This window comes from Cervus elaphus, chromosome X (genome assembly GCF_910594005.1).
Source record: "Cervus elaphus chromosome X, mCerEla1.1, whole genome shotgun sequence".
Classification (NCBI taxonomy): Eukaryota; Metazoa; Chordata; class Mammalia; order Artiodactyla; family Cervidae; genus Cervus; species Cervus elaphus.
The window spans coordinates 155,796,907-155,820,340 of NC_057848.1; the positions used below are offsets into that span (position 1 = coordinate 155,796,907).

The 23,434-nt window shown below is 39.1% G+C and overlaps 1 protein-coding gene across 4 annotated transcripts in view; it reads left to right on the top strand.

The window, feature by feature from the left end:
* SH3KBP1 (SH3 domain containing kinase binding protein 1) overlaps positions 1-23,434 on the top strand; it is a 334,928-nt gene that overhangs the window by 108,802 nt on the left and 202,692 nt on the right. For all 4 annotated transcript variants that reach the window (XM_043896945.1, XM_043896942.1, XM_043896946.1 and 1 more), the window contains one exon: positions 17,394-17,517. In XM_043896945.1, the coding sequence (XP_043752880.1) occupies positions 17,394-17,517 (124 nt within the window). The remainder of the gene's footprint in view (positions 1-17,393; positions 17,518-23,434) is intronic.

The following is a 23,434-nucleotide window of genomic DNA, read 5'->3' on the forward strand; positions in this document are numbered from 1 at the left end:
ACCTGCCCCTCCTCTTTACTGAAACAGTATAAAATCTGGTATTCTGTTGGCACATGCTTGCCTTAGATTAATGATCTTGGAGTTGCTGCGTGGAAATTTGCATAGCTCCCTACAGCTCTGAGAAATGAGAATGCCCAGCTGTCTAAAAGCTTTAATCAGGAAATGAGCATGAAATGGCATTGTTTTGTCACAGGCTTGGAATAATTTATTCTTGACAATCAAGTGATCCTGGATGGACATGTGTATAAACAGTCTTTCAACAACCAGTAAACAGGTGCTTTTTTGTTGGTGAAAATTCAAGGATTTCTTTACTTGGAAGTGGCTTTCAAATTGTTGGCTCTTACACTAGTCACTTCTGGAAGTTTATTCTATCATTTTCCTTGTCTCTCCTCTTTTAAATAGCAGTTTATGAAGGTTGGCCTTTCAGAGTTAGAGAAGGGGGAACATTTGGAATATACATCGTTTGTGGGTGGAGCATGGTGTAACTGTCAGGCTTGCCTACAGAGCTACCCAGCCATCAGCCCTCACTCAGCAACCCCCTCCAGCTTTTAAAAATTGAATAAATTTGAAGTGTGACATTGTGTAAGTTTAAGGTGTACAGTGTGTTACTTTGACATGTTTATGTGTTGTAATTGGTCACCAGTATACTGATATTTATCATATTACATCATTATAATACAGTATTATTATATGTATTCATTATACTGTGATTTAGATCTCTATGTCTTATTTACTCCTTATTACAAATTTGTGCTCTTCAACACTCATTCTTTTCACCATCCCTTATACCCTGGCAACCACCATTTTGCTCTTTTTTTTACAGGTTTAACTTTTTATTTTTAAATTTATTTTTTATTAAAGAATAGTCAATTTATAGTGTTGTGTTAATTTCTACTGTGTAGCAGAATGACTCAGTTATACACATATATACATTCTTTTTTTCCATTTTTGGAATTCTTATTTAGTTTTAATTTTAACTTTAAAATTTTTATTAGAGTATAGTTGATTTAAAATGTATTAGTTTCTGCTCTACAGCAAAGTGAATCAGTTATACATATGCATATATCCACTCTTTTTAGGTTCTTTTACCGTATAGATTATTATACAGTATTGAGAAGAGTTCTATATTCTTTTCCATTATGGTTTATCCCAGGATATTGAATTCTGTGCTTTACAGTAGGACCTTGTTGAGGTCCTTTCACTTTTATTTTTTTTTTTTGTGGTGGGGGATGAGTTTCACTTTTTTAAGTTTCACAAAGAAGTGATATCATACAGTACTTGGTTTTTTTTGGACTTGTCTCACTTGCTGTCATGTGATCAAGGTCTGTCCATGTTGTTGTAAATGGCAAGGTTGCTTCCCTTTTCATGGCTGAATAATATTCCACCGTGTATCTATATATACACCACATATTTTTATCCATTTATCTACTGATGGACTTTTGGATTGTTTTCTTAATCTTGGCTATTGTGAATAATGCTGTGATACACATGGGAGTGAATATATCTCCTTGAAATCCTGTTTTCATTTCCTTTGGGTATATACCCAGAAGTAGAATTACTGGATCATATGGTAGATCTGTTTTTAATCTTTTGTGGAACCTGTGTAGTTTTCCATAGTAGTTGGACCAACTTCAGATTCTCACCAGCAGTGTACGCAAGTCCCCTTTTACTACATCCTCACCAGTACCTGTTGTCTCTTATCTTCTTGATAATAGCCATTTTGACAGGTGTGAAATGATATTTCATTATGGTTTTGGTTTACATTTCCCAGATGTTTGGCTTTTTTTTTCATGTGTCTGTTGGCCATTTTGATGTCCTCTTTGGAGAAGTGTTTATTTAATTCTTTCGCCCATTTTAAAATCTGATTTTTTTTAGTTGACTGAGTTTTTTTTATATTTTGGAGATTAACCCCTTATCTGGTATATGGTTTGCAGAACTTTTCTCCCATTCAGTATGTTGTCTTTTGATTTTGTTAATTGTTCCTTTTGCTTTGCAGAAGCTTTTGAGTAGTAGTCCCATTTGTTGTTGCTTTCTTCTTTCTTTTGTTATTTATACCCAAATTACTGCCAAGAGTAGCATCAGTGATTTTTTCCCCTCCATTTTCTTCTAGGAATTTTATGGTATCAGGTCTTATGTCTAAGTGTTTGATCCATTTTGAGTTAACTTTTGTGAGTGGTATGAGATGGATGTCCAATTTCACTGTTCTGCATGCAATCCTCCAGTTTTCTGGGAATCATTTTGAAGAAACTATACTTTCCCCATGGGTATTATTGACTCCCTTGTTGAATATTAGTTGGCTCTGTAAGCAGGATTTAATTCTAGGCTCTCTACTTTGTTCCATTGGTCAGTGTGTTTATTTTTGTGCCCATACCATGCTGTTTTTATTTCTATGACTCTGTAGTATACTGTAAAATAAGGAAGTGTGATACCTCTGGCTTTGCTCTTTTTTCTTAGGATTCTCTCTCAGCCCTTTTTTGCCTTTGTGCTTATCTCTTCTTGGGACCCACTTCCCCCAACCTGTTAAAGAGAGGTGATAATGCTCCCTACTTCTTACTGTGGCCATGAACACCAAATGAGTTATACTCCATGTAAACCCTTAGACCAGCACTTTGCTCCTAATACACTCTCCATAATTGCAAGCTAATTCTATATTTTTTAGAAGATTTAGGAAAATGAAGAATGTATTTGATTTCTTTTTATATTTAAAAGATCCTAGTGTATTTACATTTTTGAATTGAAGTATGGTTAATTTACAGTGTTGTGTTAGTTTCAAGTGTGTAGCAAGTGGTTCAGTTATATATGCTGCTGCTGCTAAGTCACTTCAGTCATGTCCAACTCTGTGCGACCCCGTAGACAGCAGCCCACCAGGCTCCCTGTCCCTGGGATTCTCCAGGCAAGAACACTGGAGTGGATTGCCATTTCTTTCTCCAATGCATCAAAGTGAAAAGTGAAAGTGAAGTCGCTCAGTCGTGTCTGACTCTTAGCGACCCCATGGACTGCAGCCTACCAGGCTACTCCATCCATGGGATTTTCCAGGCAAGAGTACTGGAGTGGGGTGTCATTGCCTTCTCCATCATACACACACACACACACACACACACACACACACACACATTTGCATTTCTCTAATAATTAACGATATCAAGCATCTTTTCATGTGCCTGTTGGTCATGTGTATGTCTGTTTAAGTCTTCTGCCCATTTTTAAATTGTTTGTTATTTTCGATGTTAAGCTGTATGAGCTGTTTGCATATGTTGGAAATTAAACCCTTGTTGGTAGCATTGTTTTCAAATATTTTCTCCCAGTCCATAGGTTGTCTTTTCATTTTGTTTATGGTTTCCTTTGCTGTACAAAAGCTTTTAAGTTTAATTAGGGTCCATTTGTCTATTTATTTTTGTTTGTTTGTTTTGGCTGCATCATCTGGTATGTGGAACTTCCCCGACCAGGGATTGAATCAGCATTCCCTGCAATGGAAGCTCAGAGTCTAGTGGTTAAACTAGATCACCAGGAAAGTCATATTTATTTTTGTTTTTATTTCCATTACTCTAGGTGACTTTCCTGAGTTCATTGGTGATTGCTAGTAGTTTTCTGATAACATCTTTAGGATTTTCTGTGTATAGCATCATGCTATCTGCAAACAGTGATAGTTTTACTTCTTTTCCAGTTTGGATTCCATTTATTTTTTTTCTTCTCTGCTGTGGCTAGGACTTCCAAAACTATGTTGAATAAAAGTAGTGAGCTTGGTCATCCTTGGTCTTTTCCTGATCTTAGAGGAAATGCTTTCAGCTTTTCACCATTGAGTATGATGTTAGCTGTGAGTTTGTCATATATGGCCTTTATTATGTTGAGGTATGTTCCCTCTATGCCCAGTTTCTGAAGAGTTTTTAGTCATAAATGGATGATGAATTTTATCAAGAGCTTTTTCTGCATATTTTGAGATGATAATATGTTTTCTGTTATTCAGTTTCTTAATGTGATGTATCACATTGATTGATTTGTGGATACTGAGGAATTCTTGCATCCTTGGGATAAATCCCATTTGATCATGATGCATGATCCTTTTGGTGTATTGCTGAAGTTGGTTTGCTACTACCTTGTTGAGAAGTTTTCCATCTATGTTCATCAGTGACATTGGCCTGTTATTTTCTTTGTGTGTGTGTGTATGTGATATTTTTGTCTGGTTTTGGTATTAGGGTTATGGTGGCCTTATAGAATGAATTCATAAGTGTGCCTTCCTCTGCAATTTTTAGGAATAGTTTAGGAAGGATAGGTCTTAACTCTTCTCTAAATATTGGTAGAATTTACCTGTGAAGCCATCTGGTCCTGAACTTTTGCTTGTTGAGAGTTTTAAGATTACTAATTCAATTCAGTACAGGTAATTGGTCTGTTCATATTTCCTGTTTCTTCCTGGTTCAGTCTTGGGAGATTGTACCTTTCTAAGAATTTGTCCATTTCTTCTAGGTTGTCCATTGTATTTGCATATAATAGCTTGTAGTAAGTAGTCTCTTATGATCCTTTGAATTTCTGTGGTGTTGGTTCTTCTGCATTTTCATTTCTGACTTTATTGATTTGAGCCCTTTTCCTTTTTTTTCTTGATGAGCCTAGCTAAAGGTTTATCAACTTTGTCTTTTCAAAGAACAGCTTTTAGTTTCATTCATCTTTTCTATTGTTTTTTAAGTCTCTATTTCATTTATTTCTGCTCTGATCATTATGATTTCTTTCCTTCTATTAACTTTGGTTTTTGTTTGTTGTTCTTTCTCTAGTTGTTTTAGGTGTAAGTTTAGGTTGCTTATTTGAGATATTTCTTGTTTCCTGAGGTAAGCTTGTATCATTATAGACTTCCCTCTTAAAATTACTTTTGCTGCATCCCATTGAGTTTGGATCATTGTGTGTACATTTTCATTTGTCTTTAGGTGTTTTCTGAATTCTATTTGATTTCTTCAGTGATCCATTCATTGTTTAGTAGCATATTGTTTAGCTTCTACGTGTTTGTGTTTTTTGCAGTTTTTTTTCTTGTAGTTGATTTCTAGTGTTGTGGTCTGAAAAGATGCTTTTATGCTGATAGAAGCATGCTTTTTTGCTGATATGATTTCAGTTTTCTTAAATTTACCAAGGCTTGTTTTGTAGCCTAGCATGTGATCTATTCTGGAGAATGTTCCATGTGCATTTGAAAATACTGTGTGTTCTGCTGCTTTTGGGTGGAATGCTCTATAAATATTAATTAAGTCCATCTGATCTAATGTGTCATTTAAGGCCCATGTTTCTTACTGATTTTCTGTCTGGACCATTATCTTCCATCCTTCTTTGTCTTCTGTAACAGTTTTTAAAGTCTGTTTTGTCTGGTGTAAGTGTTGCTGCTCTTTCTTTTGACTTCTATTTACATATGATACCTTTTTCCATCCCCTCACTTTCAGTCTGTATGTGCCTCTAGATCTGAAGTGAGTCTCATGTAGGCAGCAGGGTCTTGTTTTTGTATCCATTCAGCCAGTCTGTGTCTTTTAGTTCAAGCAATTAGGCCGTTTACATTTAAGGTAATTATTGATCTGTATATTCCTGTTGCCACTTTGTTAATTGTTTTGAATTTGATTTTGTAGGTCTTACCGCCCCTTTTTTCTTTTTTTCTCCTCTCTTGTGATTTGATGACTATTTTTACTGTTATGTTTAGATTCCTTTTTCTGTTTTGTGTGCATATCTATTATAGATTTTATTTTGTGGTTACCATGAGGTTTTTGTATAGGAGTCTGTATTTATATGTGCTGGTTTTAAGTTGCTGATCTCTTAATTTCAGAGACCTTTTAGATACCCTGCGTTTTTACTCTCCTCCCCTCACAATTACTGTTTTTGATTTTATATTTTACATCTAATTGTTTTGTGTATCCCTTAACTGCTTATTGTGGATATACATAATTTTGCTACTTTTGTCTTTTAACCTTTCTAACTGTCTTTGTGTGTGGATAATTTCCTCCCTTTACTGTATGTTTGCCTTTATCAGTAAACTTTTCCATTTTGTTACTTTGTTGTTTCTAGTTGTCATCTTTTCTGTCTAGAGAAATTATTTTAGCATTTGTTGTAAAACTGGTTTGGTGGTGTTGAATTCTTTTAGTTTTTGCTTGTCTGTAATGCTTTTGACTTCTCCATCAAATCTGAACAAGAGCCTTTCTGGGTAGGATATTTTTGGTTGTAGGTTTTTCTTTTTCATCACTTTAAATATATTGTGCCACTTCCTTCTGGTCTGCAGAATTTCTGATGAAAAATCAGCTGATAGCCTTGTGAGAGTTCCCTTGTGTGTTATTTGTTGCTTTTCCCTTGTTGCTTTCAATATTCTCTCTTTATCTTCAATTTTTGTCATTTTGATTACAATGTGATGTGGTATATTCCTTGGTGGGTTAATCCTGTATGGAGCTCTGTGCTTCCTTGCCTTGGGTAACTGTTTCCTTCCCTAGTTTATGGAAGTTTTCAGCTATTATCTTTTCAAATATTTTCTCAGGCCCTTTCTCTTTTTCTTATCCTTCTGGGACCCCTATAATGTGAATATTAGTGTGCTTCATGTTGTCCCAGAGGTCTCTTAAATTGTCCTCATTTCTTTTCATTCTTTTTTCTTTTTTGTTTGCCAGCAATGATTTCCACTACTCTTTCTGTGAGCTCACTGATCTGTTCTTACACCTCAATCTACAGTTGATTTCTTCTAGTGTATTTTTCATTTCAGTTATTATATTCTTTAATTCTGCTTGGTTTTCTTTATATTTTTTAATTCTTTGTTAAAAACTTCTAATTTCTTGCTCTGTGCATCCATTCTTTTTAGTTCTTTGATCACCTTTATGATCAGTACTTTAAACTTTCTCAAGTAGATTACCTTGTGTTTACATTTTTTCCATTAGATTATTAGTCTTAGAAGCAGTTGTGACTGTAAAAATTGACAGTCAGCCAGATACATGTACTGTTTTCATTTATATCTGACACAAAGTAGGTACTCAAATAATGGTTAAAAGAATGATGGAGGTAATGGTAATGGCTAACATTCATTGTGTACCTGCTGGCCAACACTTATTGAGTGTCTGGGGATGAAAGATGAGTGAGACCTATTTCTTACCCCTGAAGTACTTACAGAGTAACTGAGAGAGAGACTTGACTCAAGAGTACAGTGGTCAGTGCTGTGACTGGGAACCCAGCAAAGGGTCAGAGAGGCACAGGATTGTAATAATCATCAAAGCTATTTAAAAGATGACAGAAAAAAAAGAAGAAATGGATATTGGACCATGGATGTCCCTTCTTTTTTTCTCCAAGAGCAATCTGTTTACCTAGAAAAAGGTCCAATAATTTATGTGTTTCAGATAGTACAGCTTCATGAAGTAGATATGATACTATCAGTAACATTTAAACTTTTTTCAGGAAGAGATTGATAGAGAAAGTGCCCATTCCTTAGGGAGCTCAAATTAAACAATTTGAGATTGTTTAATTAACCTTTTTGAGTGTAGTTAACTAATCCCAAACTGTTAAACTCCTATAGCTTGCACTCTGGGCACCAAAGCAAAATGTATTCTCCCCATGATAAAAGTGCACATAAAATTTAATATTGCCTCTTTATATGCATTTTATTTGTCTTTATCAGTTGTTATCATGCCATTAATTATATTTCCATAATATTGAGTTTTGTATGAAATAATTGAAGAAATAATTGATTATTGATTCTGTCATGATTTTCCCCACATTTTAACTTTCCCGTGTCCCCTTCTTGATGAACTATATGTGCCAAAGAGCTTTCTTTTTAAGTTTTTTATTTGTTTATATGTACTGTTCTCACTTTGACTGGTTATGTTGGGATCTTTCAAATTAGCAGTGGAAATGATATAATCCCAACTTAATTCTTGTTTGCAGAAAAAGTAGCAGTCAATAGTCTAATGATTGGGAAATACTAAACACATTGTAATTATTAATTTTGAAGTCAATTTAAATTTTGTACAGGCAAGACAGTTGCATGGCACCAATTAAAAGGGACAAAATTAGTTTTCTGTCTCTTAACCACCCTGTTTCCCCTTCTGAAGGTCGTCTCAGGTATCCGTTTGCTGTTTTGTATCCATTTGTGTGCATAATGAAGCATGCACACAAATTCACACAAATGTTTGCATGCATTATTAGGCTTTTTTGCCCAGTAACATGTCTTGGTGTATATCCTTAATGACACCTCTGGACAAGCCTCATTTTTAGAGGGTTGCATGGTATGGATTCATGGAACCAGTTCACTACTGAAACATGTTATATTCTTTCAGCATTTTGCTAATTTAAGCAATGCCATAATGGTTAATCTTGTACATATGCCACTTTGAACATGTGCAAGTATATTTGCAGTTTAAATTCCTAGAAGTGGAAATACTGAGTCAAAAGGCGTAGGCATTTACATTTTTGATAGATAATTGCCACATCGCTTCCCACAGAGGTTGTACCAATTTATTCATCAGTTTATACTCTCAGTGGAAAGTATGAGAGGATGTCTTTCTCTCTATCATTGCCAATATTATATTACCATTTTTTATTGTTTTTGACAAATAAAAACTATCTCGTATCAGTAAGACTAAGAAATCCACTGGGTATAAGAGAGAGCCATTGAGAAACTTTATGGTATTTAATATCAAGGGAAAAGATATCTAATTGTAAGCAAAAATTTATTTATATCTCTCTCTATCTAGACTGTCACCTTTTGGGGAGTTTTGTGCTTGCCGTTTCTGTATCTCTCATACTTATTCTTTGCGTGAGTAGCAGCTGTATGCCAGGCACTGTGCTACGTGCTATGAAAACCAAGACAATATTCTGAGAGAGTCCACACTCTATTGAGAATACTTGTGTAAACATTCTAATACAGAAGGTGTAAATTTTACAGTTTTCATATAAGAATATAGCCAAAAGGATTTAGGGTCCTTCTGGTAGTGAGTACTGTACAGGTATTGTCAAATGAATCTCACTGTAATTTGTATTTCTCTTATGAGTGTGATTAAACATCTTTTCATATGTTTGTCATTTTTTTCTATGAATTGTGCTTTCCTATTTTCAGTTGGGTTATTGATCTCTTTGCTGATATTTTGTGGAAAGAGGTCTTCCTATATCACAGGCAATATTCTCCCGCTTTGACTTCTGTGTCCCTTGATAAATTTTCTTTTTTTTTCTATGCCATATTTATAGTTTTCTGTAATTTATCAACTCTTTCTTTTGTCTTCTGGATTCTGTGTCGGACTTTCAGAGAGTCTTTCCCACTATGAGATTTAAAATCTTTCTCTCATGTTTTCTTCTAGTGTTTTTAAGGTTTCATTTTATATAAGTACATTCATTTTGAATATTCACAGTCTAGAAAGAAATGGTATTGCTTATTTTTAAAAAATGAGGCACAGTGTTAATTTTCTTACTGTATCTTCTTCCTACCACCCTCATGCCAGACCTGCATCCTCTTAGGTGAGAAGTTACTTGTGACCCAGTAAATACCAGTTATGTCATTGTAAGGATCATACGGATCTCAGTGTTGTCATAGCTTTGAGCTGAATTGAAAATACTCCCCCTTATCTGTAGATAGCCATCCTGCTTATTACACCCTGCTAGATTGGCCATTCATTTGACAAATATTTATTATGTGCTCATTAAATCATGTCCAAACAGTTGGTATTGACACCCTTTGATCCAACGGTAATAATCTACCTGTTTAGCAGGGCATGGGCATATATATATAAAGGCATTGAGTGTCATACAGGTCATTGTGTCATACATCAGAAAGCTGTGTCATCTCTTCAGAACATGAAATTAGTCAGTTTCATCTTTGTCTGGAATCTAGCACTGGCTGAACTCTTCACAGCATTCATTCCTATCCTGCAGGTCAAGAGCCTCTTGCCTGGGCTTGTGTAGTGGGTGATTCTTGGGAGATAATAGTGCAAATATAAGATGGATGTCATTTGAAGATTTACATAGAGACATGACATAGGTTTCCTGCTACTTAAAAATCTTTCCTTCTTAGCTTTTGAGCTGAAAATATCTTAGGTATATTTATGATAGTATGTCAGAGCACTTTTTAAAGTGGCAGCATATTTTGTAAATATAAGGAGGTCATTGTGGCTCGAGACATCAACGTGGTTTCACTATGTAATTTTTAAGGGAAATTATGAAATATTTCAAGCATTGGAAAAAGAAACTGAATAACGAATACCATGTAGTCACCAGTCTGCTTTATCAAATCCTCATATTTTGCCTTATTTACTTCAGATATTTTATATACATTTTCTTTACAATTCTGTCTAATATACTTGGTGCATTTTGTGGTTCAGCAGCATGAGTACTTCAAAAAATATTGTAATAATGAGATGTATTGTTTTAAAGAAACAGTCTTACAGATAGAGCTGAAGCTCTCTTGGTGTCTACGATTACTTTCAGGTTACTTGCAGTATCTTCCTGGGTGTTTTAAGACTGATATTGTGAAGGAAGCCAAATGGTAGGAAAGCAGAGCCTCTGTGAGCAGGGAATGTTCATGGAGCAGCTTCTTCGTAAACTTGCCTTTCTGTGTGTGAGGAGGGCAGGAAGATATCATGCATCTGTGTGTGAGTGGGGGGATGGCAATGTGCTATTCCAGGATTCTATATCTATTCAAAACTCTCTTGATCAGTAGATTTGGGGTAGTTTTTAGTGACTTCTTATTATTTCCTGCCAGTGGTAATTTTGCAAAAAGATTTTCCATGAACTAGTATAGGGGGCACGGCTGTGATCCCACAGCCCCGTCTAGCTCTAAAGGAAACCTTACCCTTCAGAAAGAAACCGACCAGGTTTGAAGGCAGGTTGACAAACGATGCCTCGTTTCCCTGCCCTACTTCAGCCCTGAGCTTTAGGGGACCCTGCCCAGCCTTACTCTGATGCTGCGAGAAGCCTGGCACCAGCATTTCTGGCTAGTCAGGACAGCACTGAGCTCCCCTGGTGTCAGTGTCACCAGCCTTCTCTATTTGCCTGTATTCTTGGTGGCAGGAGAGAAGGAATCATTGTGAGATCTGAGGAAGTCAGCTAATGGGGAGAGGAAGTGCCCCTTGGAGGGAGCTGAGCCACTCAGCTGATTATGTCAATTAGATGAGACGCCCCTTGGCTCACCTACTTGGTAGGGTGCATCTGGCATATTCTGACCATTTATTGTCTTAATGTTGATCGCAGAAGGCTTTCTGCTCCCTGAGATGACTATTAAAACACCAAAGCACTAGCTTTTCTAGTTTTTTGACTAGAAAAAACTTTTTCTAGTTTTTGACTTCCTGGAATGAAATATTAGCACATTTCAATTGAAGAGAATCTGTCTTCTTCTGGTTTATGTGTTTATGCTTTTCTTTTACATTGAAATAGCATACAGTGAAGTGCAGAGATCTTAGAAATACAGCCTAATGAATTTTTACGTGTGCAAACCAGCACCCACATCAAATTGTCTAACATTTTCATCCTCCCAGCAGGCTATCTTGTACCCCTCCCATTTGGTACCTTCCCAAGGGTAACTTCTATTCTGAGATCTCTCACCATTGATTAGTTCTGCCTGTTGTCAAGCTTCACATAAATGGAATCATACAGTATGTGATCTCTTGGGTCTGGCTTCTTTCACTCACATTCTGACTGTAAAAATTCATCCGTGTTCGTAGGTGTAGTTCTTTTTTTAAATAGCACTTGCTATTTAATGATGGCATTAATTATGACAATAAGTAATCAATTTGTATGCTACTCTCCAATTCACTGTTTGATCCTGAAGGCATCTCTCTAATGGTGCCAAAGCATCTAGCATTTAACTACTTTTGGGGATGATGAAAGAGTCGCTTAGAGGCTTTCACTACTGACCCCAAGGTCACCCACCTGCTAAATGATGATGCCAGGACTAGTTTTGGTTTGTTGACAGCATTCTCTCCGTCCAGCGTGATGTCTCTGTCTTAACTTGTGTCAGAGGTTGGTAGAAGACAGAAAGGGTGAAAGCAGGGAGGGGCCCTGCAACCAGACCTTCATTGATATTTTGCTGTGTAGTATTTTGGTTAATTGAAAGAAGTTGAGGTTCAACTGAGCCAACCCCCCAGTGCCTGCCTAGTATGTAATGGATGGGGAGGGAGAGGTGAAAAGAGGGAGCTGACTTGACTCTGCTACCAGCTACATCCAGGCAGTCCTGCTTATCAGAAAGTAGACTCTGCTAGCTCCTAGTGGTGTACGAATTATGCCTTTGCCCAGTGAGGCTGCTGTTTGCAGGCTGCTAAATGTGTCACAGAATTTTTGCTAGAGTGGCATTATCAGGGCTTCTTGGCCTCCAGTTGTGGATAAACCATCTCAGACTCTGACGAGCATACTGCTTTGGGAAGCAGGAATGGCGTGAATTCCCCTCTCCGTTCACTCAGGAGGTCCTTGCAACACAGTTTGAGTGTCATGGGAACATCGATAGTTTATTGATGGCCTCAATTTTGCCGTCCAAGCAGAGTTTCTGTTGTTAAGGCTTCAGATTTGAGAAGAGAGAAACTGGATTTCCCTTACCTCCTAAAAAGGTTTAGGATAGTGGATACCCTGACTATTCTGTTGTGTTTTAAAGCAAGCAGAATCATTGCTGATTTATATCTGCAGGCATGTATGAATTTCTGTAAGCCCCCGTGTCCCACAGTTTTGACCCAGGGTGTGTTCTATACCACTGAGAGAGTAGGATCCAGGTTCTCAATAAATGAATAATAACTTAGGCCTCATCATTAGAAAGCTGAGACTGAGGGTTGGGGGCTCGGAATGCTCATACCCAGGAAATCTGGCATCCTCCGACTTGGATCAGAACCTCGGAGAGCTCCAGGTACAGGGATCCTGGCAGCTGTAGACAAGCAGGGGTTATTCCACTGTCAAATCCACCCTCTTCTGCAGCAAAGAGCTATTTTGTGTGGATGATAAAGAGTCTTCAAGGATTTCAGCCCTAGTATTTGTGGGCTTAGGGATAAAGCAGTATTAGATTCTTTAGGTGTGGAGGAAAGTGAAGTTTTCCACTGGAGCCATGGATGGGGTGATTTGAGTCTCCCCACTATAGTCAGGGAGCTTCCCAGGTGGCACTCATGGTAAAGAATCCACCTGCCAGTGCAGGAGACATAAGAGATACCAGTTCGATCCCTGGGTCAGAAAGATCCCCTGGAGGAGTGCATGGTAACCCACTCCAGTATTCTTGCTTGGGAAATCCCACGAACAGAGGAGCCTGGCTGACTACAGTCTATAGGATCTCACAGAGCCAGACACAACTGACGCAACTTAGTATGCATGCACTATAGCCAGGACACTGGTTCTTCAGGAGAAGTGAGCTGTAGCAGGAGAGGTCTGCCTGGAAGGCCCGGAGCTGGGTTCCACGGCCCTCCCTGCCCCATACTAGTCTCATAGCCTTTTGATGGTCTTGCATCCTCCCTGACTGGGTCTCATGATTCTTGTGTGCAAAAATATATCAGTCTAGAAAAATCAGGTTGTTTTTTCTTTTTCAGTAACAAAATGACAGTGTTATTGTGAGGAGCAAGTGAAGAAAAATCTGTTACAGCACTTTAATTTATATAAACCCTTGCCAATGTAAGGCTGTGTCATTGCTAGCATTGTCACCTATTTTTGGAGCCCCCCTGATAGGGGTCCATGACATCAGATGTCTGTGAATGTCAGGGTGTCCAAAAGGTGCACCACTCACCTTGCATGTGCACGGTAGTTGGTACCCGGGGTCAGTACATACGTCAGATAGGTTGAGCCAAAAGTGAGTACACAGGGACGTGTGACTTGCGGTGCAATTTGAAAAGTTTCTGAAGGTAAGAGCTTTCCCTGTGGTCTTTTGGAAGTAATTGGAGGCTCTGAGGACGAGAGTGACAAGAGTGGACAGTAGTTTTAGGAAACCATCCCTTGACGCAGTGTGGAGGTGGAACAGGGAGGGCGGGACTGGAGACAGGCAGCATTTGGGGGAAGAGTGGTTCAGAGGTGAGCTCTGAAGCTAGACCATTGAGTTCCAATCCTGGCGTCTCCTTGTTTGACCTCGGACAGGTTTCCTCAGCTCTCTGTGACTTGGCATGTGCATCAGTAAATAGGGCTGTTCTGCATGTTAAAAGTTGCAGTCCAGGTGCAGCTCTTAGAGGAAGCTTTAGCACAAGGTAAACTCTCAAAAGTAAGATGGTATTCATGTGTATTTTTTATTGTGGTAAAAAATATATATATAACACAAAAGTTGCCATTTTAGCCATTTAAAAGTACAATTCAGTGGCATTCATTGCATTAACAATTTTATGCAACCATCACCACTGTCTGTTTCCAAAACTTTTCATCACCCCAAACAGAAACTCCATAACTGTGAAACTTTAACTCTCATCCTCCCATCCCATTACTCCCTGGTAACCTCTAGTCAGCTTCTGTCTCTGAGTTTGCCTATTCTAGATGTCCCATTATACATGGAATCAGATCATTTTTTGTCCTTTTGTGTCTGGCTTATTTCACTTAGCATGATGTTTTCTAGGTTCATTCATGTTGTAGCATGCATCAAAATTATATTGCTTTTCAAGGCCGAACAATATTCTGTTGTATGTACGTGCCACATCTTGTTTATTTGTTTGCCTTTTGATGGACTCTTGTGTTGTTTCGACTTTTTGGCTTTTGTGAATAATGCTGCACTAAACGTTAGTATACAAGTTATCTGTTTAGTTCCCTGCTTTCAACTCTTTGGGGTATATTACCTGAAAGTGGAATTGCTGGATCCTATGGTGATTCTGTGTTTAACTTTTTGAGAAACCACCATACTGTTTTCCACAGTGACTGCTCCATTTTGCATTCTCATCAGCAGTGTACAAGGATTCCAATTTTTCCACGTCCTCATCAGCACTTGTATTCCTTTACAAAAAAAAAAAAAATCTAGCCATCTTGGTGGGAATGAAAGGGTATATCATTTTGGTGTTGATTTAAGTTTTCCTAGTGAATAATGATGTGGAGCTTCCTGTCATGTTCTTATTGGCCATTTGTATATTTTCTTTAGAGAAATGTCTGTTCAAGTTCTTTTTTTTTTTTTCTCATGTTTTTAAGGCAGTATGGGGGGAAGGAGAGAAGTAGATTAAGGAAGTAGATAGAACCCAGCTGGGTGGCTGGTTAGATATGAGGGTTAACGCTGAGTCTTCCAGCCAGGGTAAGTGGGCAGATGATGAGCTATCAAGCAGGATAGCTCCTGTCGCTCCCAAAGAAGGGGCAGATCGGAGAGAAGATGTTTGGTTTTGGTGAGGTTACACTGAGCTTGGGTGAACCTGGTTGTTGGGCCAATGGAGAGTCTGCAGGATTAGCTGCTATGGCTGCCTGTCTGGTTGGTTTCTTTGGAAAAGGGCAAGGCATATTTTAGGTTTTGTCTCCTTGCTTCCATCTAAGAAGCAACTTAAGGAATTGTGTCATCATTAGGCTTATGTATCTGGCAAATGTGAACAATCATTGGTGTGGGGCACAGAATCTGAAATTTATGAACCAGATCCTCTCCTGTTGCTGGTTTCTCAGCCCTTAAGCACCTGCTTCATCAGATCAGTCCTTCAAAGCTCATAAGGTGCTGCTCTGAAGCCTTGGGTGTGAACATTCTTGACAACCATGGCTTCTGAGGCTTTCCCCAGTGACCACCCCAATTTTTCATGTTTGCAACCCCTTCATCCTTCCCCAGCTGCATGCCATTAGTGGTTAGTGCTAAGCAAGTACTCAGCATGTCACCCACAGCCCACTGAATTTCTCTGAATCACTCCTTGGCAAAACTGGATGTTGCATCACTGCATTATGTTGTGTCCAGTTGGGAAATTGATGTTTGCATGGTCATACCCACCCTACAGTGGAGAGTGATGTTTAAGCAACTGTTCTACCCGCAAAGAAGCAGCCATTGGGGAAGAAGACCCCACGGTGGCTGCTTTTCTGTATTTCTAGAGCCATAGCAGGCTGGCAGCCATCACTAAGAAAGCATCCTTTCATGCAACTCAGGCTGGCAGTGTTTGCAGATTGTCCCCTAATGCCATCTGCCCGTGAAGCTGCACAAACCCCCAGCAACTGCTGTTCTAGCAGGTGCCAGGCTGCTGAGGTGGGAGTGCGTATACAGACACGCGCATGCACACAGCTTTATGCTGTGTTGGCCTGGTGCGCCAGCTGAAACTCTCACCCTAGCAGAGCACCAGCCGCAGTTGCTGGTTTCCGGTGGGGCCCTGGTGAGGGAGAGAGGGCGAGGCTGTTGTGCACAGGGCCAGCAATTGGGGAATTGGATACGGTAACTAACACTTGGGTGTGTAGGAAGCTGCTAGGCAGTGGCTATGTTTTGACAAGCTTTTGTTCTGTTCTTTCCACCTCTGCCCAGGCCAAAGTGTGGCCTCCCACCAAACTTTCCATCTTCCTGTTCATTCATTGAAGGACCCATGCCCAATTCTTGCCCCAGCCTCTTTCTAAAGAACACATCTTTCCTCTTTGAGCCCTTCCTGACACCCAGGTATGCTTTGACTCCAGGCGCTTAGCTTTCCCTTCTTCCTAAGTCAATGTGATCCTGGGTCCAGACAAGCCCAGAACCCCAGCCCAGATCTGCAGCTTGTGAGTTACTATCATTTCTGACTCTTAATGCTTTTGAACATAATTATGTAAATTATTAAAGTAATTTGAAATGATTGTATCAGGCATCAGGTTTTAAAAATCCAGATCTTAATGGAGCTTTGATAAGAGACTACCTCGTGTTAACTTTGTGTGTAAAGGGTCAGGTATTTGGGGCTTGAATTTCTGCTCCAACTCCTCAACTCTGCTGTTGTGGCATCAGAGCAGCCATAGAAAATACCTAAATGAAATGAATGGGCTTGTATTATAATGAAACTTTATTTACAAAAACACATGGTGGGCTTAGTTTGCTGACCTCGGCTTAGAACGATAGTCTTTATTTTAGTTTGTTACCTGTATTTTTCTCGGTTAAGGATTAAAAAGCCAGAGGAACTTGGTAACTGTAAATGAACTTAAGTCTTCTTTTGGGTTTAGTGTAACTGTGAGCACAATGGTGATTTGGGAATATACTTCTTTAAACCCCTGTTGGGAAGAATAGAAACCAGAAAGGTTTTGAGGGGTGACTGTGCTTGGCCAAAGCTTGTCATTGTTCAAAAAGTAGAACAGGCTGTCACTTAGAGTTGTATGGTGGCCTTTATGATCACTTCACCATAGTCACAGAAAGTTGCATCACTGTATTGGACATTATTCTGCTTTATAGGACCAGGTGCTTCTCTACTAAATGTAAGGAAAACAAACAACAAACACATAGGAAATGGTGTTTCTAAAATGTTGTGCTGAGTTGAGGTCACTGTAGTTCATTCCAGAAAGCTGAAGCTTAAAATAGAGACATTTGAAAATGTTAAACTACAATCTTGTTTTCCTTTTCTCTATCCTCACAGGAAATAAAGAAGGAAATGAAGAAAGAGCCTCTCTCCAGCAAAGCTCCAGAAAAGCCCATGCACGAAGTGTCCAGTGGAAATGCTTTGCTGTCTTCTGAAACAATTCTAAGAACCAACAAGAGAGGTATGGCAAAGGAGAGAGAGCTCTCTCCCCACACACAAACCCAAACTGATAACTGCTGGGTGAACTGGATCAAATTTTGAATTGCTGGAAAATTGAATGTCATTGGTTTTGTATACATTTTGGGTGCACACACAGTCATACACAGCAAGTAGCGATACAATAACCATACTAAAGGAAACTAATGAAAATTTTTTTTACAGTGGTAAAGTAGACTAAATTTCTAAATGATAATTTTTCTAGGACTTTAGCTTTCTCTTTCGTGTCTATTTTTATGGATGAAAGGTGACTTCAGAAAATGCTATGGTGCTGGCTAAGCCGAGCATGTCTGGCCATGCTCTCTTCTTAATTTAAGGGCAGACTTCAGCAGTCTCTTTCTCTCTCTGACTGCTGGGCTCCCAAACACAGGCCTTGTCTCTCAGTTTAGGAGGCAGTACTTAGAGAGATGCAGCTCATTCAGCCTTCTGTGTAACCAGAAAACCTTTCACCATCTTGTCTCCACCTTGGTGGATTTTCCAGGTATCGGCTGGTTGGAGTTTTGTTTTCTCCCCTGTCCACCCATTGTGACCTTGTTGTTTAAAATGGTAGGAGAGATTCTATAAGATGACACAGATGACCTGACTCAATTTTATACTAAAATGGAAACTGATTTGGCTTAGTTTCTCCCATGCCCTCCCTCCCCATTGGACCAGCCCACGCACACACTGATCACACCCGAGGTAGCTTAACTTTCAGAGGCAGCCTTTTCAGGGGCTTATTACTTCCTTAAAGAGAATCTGCGACCCCGTGGACTGTAGCCCACCAGGCTCCTCTGTCCATGGGATTCTCCAGGCAAGAATACTGGAGTGGGTTGCCATTTCCTTCTCCAGGGGATCTTCCCGACCCAGGGATCGAACCCAGGTCTCCGGCATTACAGGCAGACGCTTTAACCTCTGAGCCACCAGGGAAGCCCAAAGAGAAACATAGAACCGGTCAAAGAGCAGGAGCCAGAAATGTATTAGCAAAGGGTTCCATTAAAATTAAAAAAGAAGGCAAATTTACATAACCATGGGGGAAGAACAGCTAATCTTTCATCAAATTTAGATGTTGTAAGACTTTGTGCAATAAACTGTCCATTGATCATAGTGCTTGAGACCTCATCTTTGTGTCTCCCTTCCTTCCTGCTTGTTCCTCTACCCTCTCCAGCTGCCCTGGGTTACATTTCCTTTTTTGAATTATTCAGATGAAATATTGGCTGGAGGCCCATGCTGGTTAGCAGCTATAGGATTTTTTTCTTTCCTTTTTTTTTTTTTTAAACCCATCCTGCCAATGGAGATTTCCCGTTTTAAGAATTTGGGCTGTCTAGCTCTAAAACTTTAGCCATAGCCCAGAGCCCATCCTGCGTTCTTGCAAGTAGGTTCCAGAACTCCTGAGGCCTGCACTCATTGGACTTGGACAGCTAGAGTTCAATGTGTGGGTCTGCACCCCCAAACCTCCCTTGCTCACCTGAGCCCCTCCCATTTCTCCTGATCCTGCTTGGGTCAGTGGGCTGAGGAATTGCATACACAAAGATCAATGGCAAGGCCTTTCCAGCCAGCTCTGTTTTTGTAAAGTAAATAAGAGAGATAATTCAGGTAATTCATTAATATAACAAGATAAGGAATTAATTAAGGAATTAAGGTAATTATCCAGATGAATTTGATAAAATTACCTGAGAACTTTTAAATCAATGAAAGAGTCAAACTTTTCAGATAATTGTCTCTTTACAACAAAAATATGACCTTTGAAGTCCCCTACAGAAATTTTCATTAACCAGAAAAGGGCATTTAAAGAACTGGCTTACTGACTTTAATATTCCCTTTTTAAGCCTCCACCTGATTATGATCAACTTTTTATTACTCTTAGGTATTCTATATAATGAATCTGTCATTGACTCTGAGACCTTAGTACTTGGGGGTGTCCTGTAAATATGAAACACATAAGAAACCATCTTCATTCTATCCCAGGCTTCATACTGACCCCCAGGTCACCTGGGCCAAACATAAATTTCCAGTTGAAGGGAAGAATTGTGTACCAGGATCAGGGCTGTCTTTGGCCCTGCCCCCACTCATCAAGGCTAACAGTATCCTACTACTCCTTATAATAAACAGGGAGCTGGATTGATTGGCCTTGTCAGGCCAGATAAATAGTTCATTGTGCTGAGCTCAAAAGCTACATTTTTTCCCACCCCAAATTAATGAAAAACCACTTTTTTCCCCTTAAAACAAGGATCAGAGGCTAAATCTGTGGGATGATTCTAGTTACTTGTAAACACTTCCGTCCAACTAATTTTTTCAAGTTTTATGAGTTATCGTAAATGACCAAAGTCTCCTCCTTCCCTTTGTTTCCATCAAGCTTTGTCCCTAGAAATCTCTTGGATGTTTTTGTCTTTGCTGTTGTTATGGAAGGAAGTTGCCTTCAGAGTGTAGTAATAGGCTACTCAGACTCACTAACTTGGAGCTTTTCTTATAGTATATGAGTTCACCTTGTGGTTCAGCCTTGGACCCTGTGTGAATTTGACAGAATTAACACAGATTCTTGTTCTTCATCTTTATCAAATGTGAGATGATTGTTTACTTTATATGGGCTATATCATTTGATACAGGCTTAGCAATGGTTTAATAAAGATTGAAGTCTATTTCTATGGAAAGTCTGAACCATTTTATTGAGTCCCGAACTTGAGACAGACTGAGCTGAAGAAATATTGTGTCCAGAAGTTTTTGCATTAGGGACGTGCCTCACTTTGCAGCAGGGGCAAATGGGTTGTAGTAGCTCACGGTGTGGGATGAGCTCACTGCCCTCCCCACCAAGGCACCTGCAGAAGGTCAAAAGATACTCTACATTTGATGGGAGCTATTCATAGCCTTGAGAAAAGGCCAGGATCATGGAAACATGAGTTTGGGGACCGATTAGTTTCAGTTTTCAGCTTTAACCTTTGCAAAGCTCTACAGAGTTGATTTAGGGAGGTACTGGAATGACTCCCCGGGCTTTTTATTTAAGTAAAAGATGTGACTGAAATTGAGAGAGAGAGAGCAAGCAAGTGAGCAAGCAGATCATCCCGTTGTCCTGGCAACCATCAGCTATATATTCCAGGCATTAGCACTATTAAGGACAGTTGTATCTGCTCTCACCCTTGGCCACTTCTCTGGGCTTTACCTGAGTCACAGCGAGGGAGCTTCCTGGTTAAAATAAACCTTCCCCAAGGCCTGAGAGGTCATTTTTTATGTAAACTTGAAGCATGGATGGTGTATATCCTCCCCAGACTCCAGAATATTAGCAAATTACAGTCAGAAAATCTAAAAACTTTTCTTGGAGCAAAACGTCATTCTCATGAACCAGAAAGAAAAAGATTGCCTATTTCCTTCTGAGAATGATTTATTCTTTTGCTTCTTCCATCATAGAACCCATATAGGAAAGTGGTGGGCCCTCCTAAATTTTAACATTACTGCATGGTAGTTTATTTTTTAAAGACACTCACACCTTGAGTTTAAAACCATAACTGAACAGAATGGATGCTTTAACAGTTAACAGCAAATAAAATAAATATATCCTTGAAAATGAGCAAAGAGGGTTTTGTTCATTTGAATATGGACTCTTTTCCACTTGAAGTAGAATATAATTAAAAATCTTTTGGTTTCACCCTTATAAGTGTTTCTCATCAAGGTTTATCCATGTGATAGGTTGAATGTCCAGCCTGGAATCAGTACCCTGCTGCCCTCTGTGAGGATCAGCTTCTGTTTCAGGGTTCTTGTTTCCCAGTTTTTGCACCATTAGCAGCCTCATGGGGAGGCTGCCTCTCTCTGAACCCCTCCTGCTGCCTGTAATTTTGGACATTGTTCTTTCCTCACTTTGGGATACTAACAGACATTCCCTAACACATGTTTCCTGTGTGCCTACTGTGGTCCTGGCCCCGTGCTTTGTGCTGGGACAGAGAGAAAGACTAGAAAAATACCAGCGGGTCCTGCCAGTAAGCAGTTCCAGTCTGTTGTGTCACTTGAGAAATGTTAAGAAAGTGCTGCACATTTCTTATACCTTTTTTTCTGGCACAGTGGGGATATATCTCTTATTTACTTCTGTCATTCTGAATGTGAAGCCACTCCACATGTTTCTGGTTGGCTTTATATGTCCTTGTTTCTATTTCCAGTTTATCATGAATTCAGTGTTTGGTAAGTCTCTATTGTATTTTGCACATTTATTATTTTTTGCTATTATTATTATTGTTATGCTCTCCTGATATACAATGTATTCTATAATCATCTTTTTAAGTCGCTCTGCTACTTTGGCATCTGCCTTCAAAAAGATAAACTGCTTTTACCATCTTTATTTAAGGTTTGTTATGCATTTGCATTTTACTGCCCCTTCCAGAGATTAATACGGAAAGATCTGAAGGTTTAAAGGATATTATGTAACAGGTATAGTGCTGATGCTGTGAGATAAGATTCAAGATGAGATGGGGGAGGGTTGCTATCCAAGTTGGTAATGTGGCTATGACTTTGAAGCACACGACTGTTTGAAGCTCATTTCTTGTATATTTAGTCCTTCAGACAGGTTTAATTCAGAAGTGTTCTTTGCCAGAGGGACCAGCAGCTGCTCTGCCTCTGGTGACACACTGTTGCTTTAAAAGTTAGTGCATAAATTCTCCAGAATTCATTTTATGTGTGGATTGGGGCTACGTACACGCCCCTCAGTGTAACATGGACCCAGTGTTTGCTCACAGAAGGTCTCTCCATTTCGGTCTGCTGCCTGTAGCTGTCAGAAGAATTTCACCTTCTGTTTATGTTTCTTCTCAGTTTCAGCACTAGTCATTCTAATCCCTAAACACATTTGGCCATAGTGACCTCCCTCCCGTGACTATACGAAAGGGGAATGTTTGTTAAAGCTTTCATTTCTTGAGCATTTACTTAGCAACTTTGAATAATATCCTTGAGGTATCCATCGGCTTGTTCATCAGAACGTGGGTGAGTGTGTGCGTGTGTATATAAATGTGCACATTCTGGTGTGGAACTATTGGGTTGGCTCAGAGGCAGTGGCATGGATCGATTGGCTGTGGGTTCTTTGTTTGAAATGAAACTGTAAACAAAGGATGGAACAAGTGTGTCCTTAATAAAGAAAATGTCAACTACTTTGGTTTTCCAGTGCTTTGTTGTTTGAGGTAGATGTGAGATCTGGGGATTTGTTTCTAGAAGCAAGACTTTTTTCCTTTCAAATTTCTTTTTGGAGAAACAAATATGAGTTACCTCCAGTTAACTAGGAATCAGAAAATGGGGGCATTGAGTCAGATTTTTCTTCAAGTTTCCAAATCATCTGTCTGTTTTACCTAAATTGCTGGCTTTTAGTGAGGGTTAAGAGAAGGCATTACTATTGTGTGGAAGCTCTTGGCTGTCACTTCACCCATGGGAAGATAAAAATAAAGCTGGCCACCTGGCAATGAATGTAGATGAATATCATATATAGTCATGCAGTAATATATATGTCTATCTGAATGTGTCTATATATGCATTTATGGTCTTTTCTTTTGCCCCAGTGGACCTTCATTCTTGAAAGTTTGAGAGTAAAGGGGCCATGGAGAGGTCTTATGCAGTAACTAGTCCCTGGCTGCATTTCTGAAATGTTTTATTAGGAGCCCATGTTAGGACCAGTAATTGGTGTTAGAGTATGTTGCTCTTGTCCATTTTCTCATCTGAGTAGTACTGCCTACTGGGCCTAGAGTTAGTGATGAAAAGAGTGGAAAGAAGTCATTCTAGAAGGATGTTCCTATCATGTTTTTTCTATAATTTTTAATGTATGAGTCATTGACAAAATTATTTTTAGAATTTTTCTTCTATTATATTTATCTCCTTTTTTATCTCTGTGCCTGGGGAATAAAACATTAACAGTGGAGTCATGAGTGTCCCATGGAACA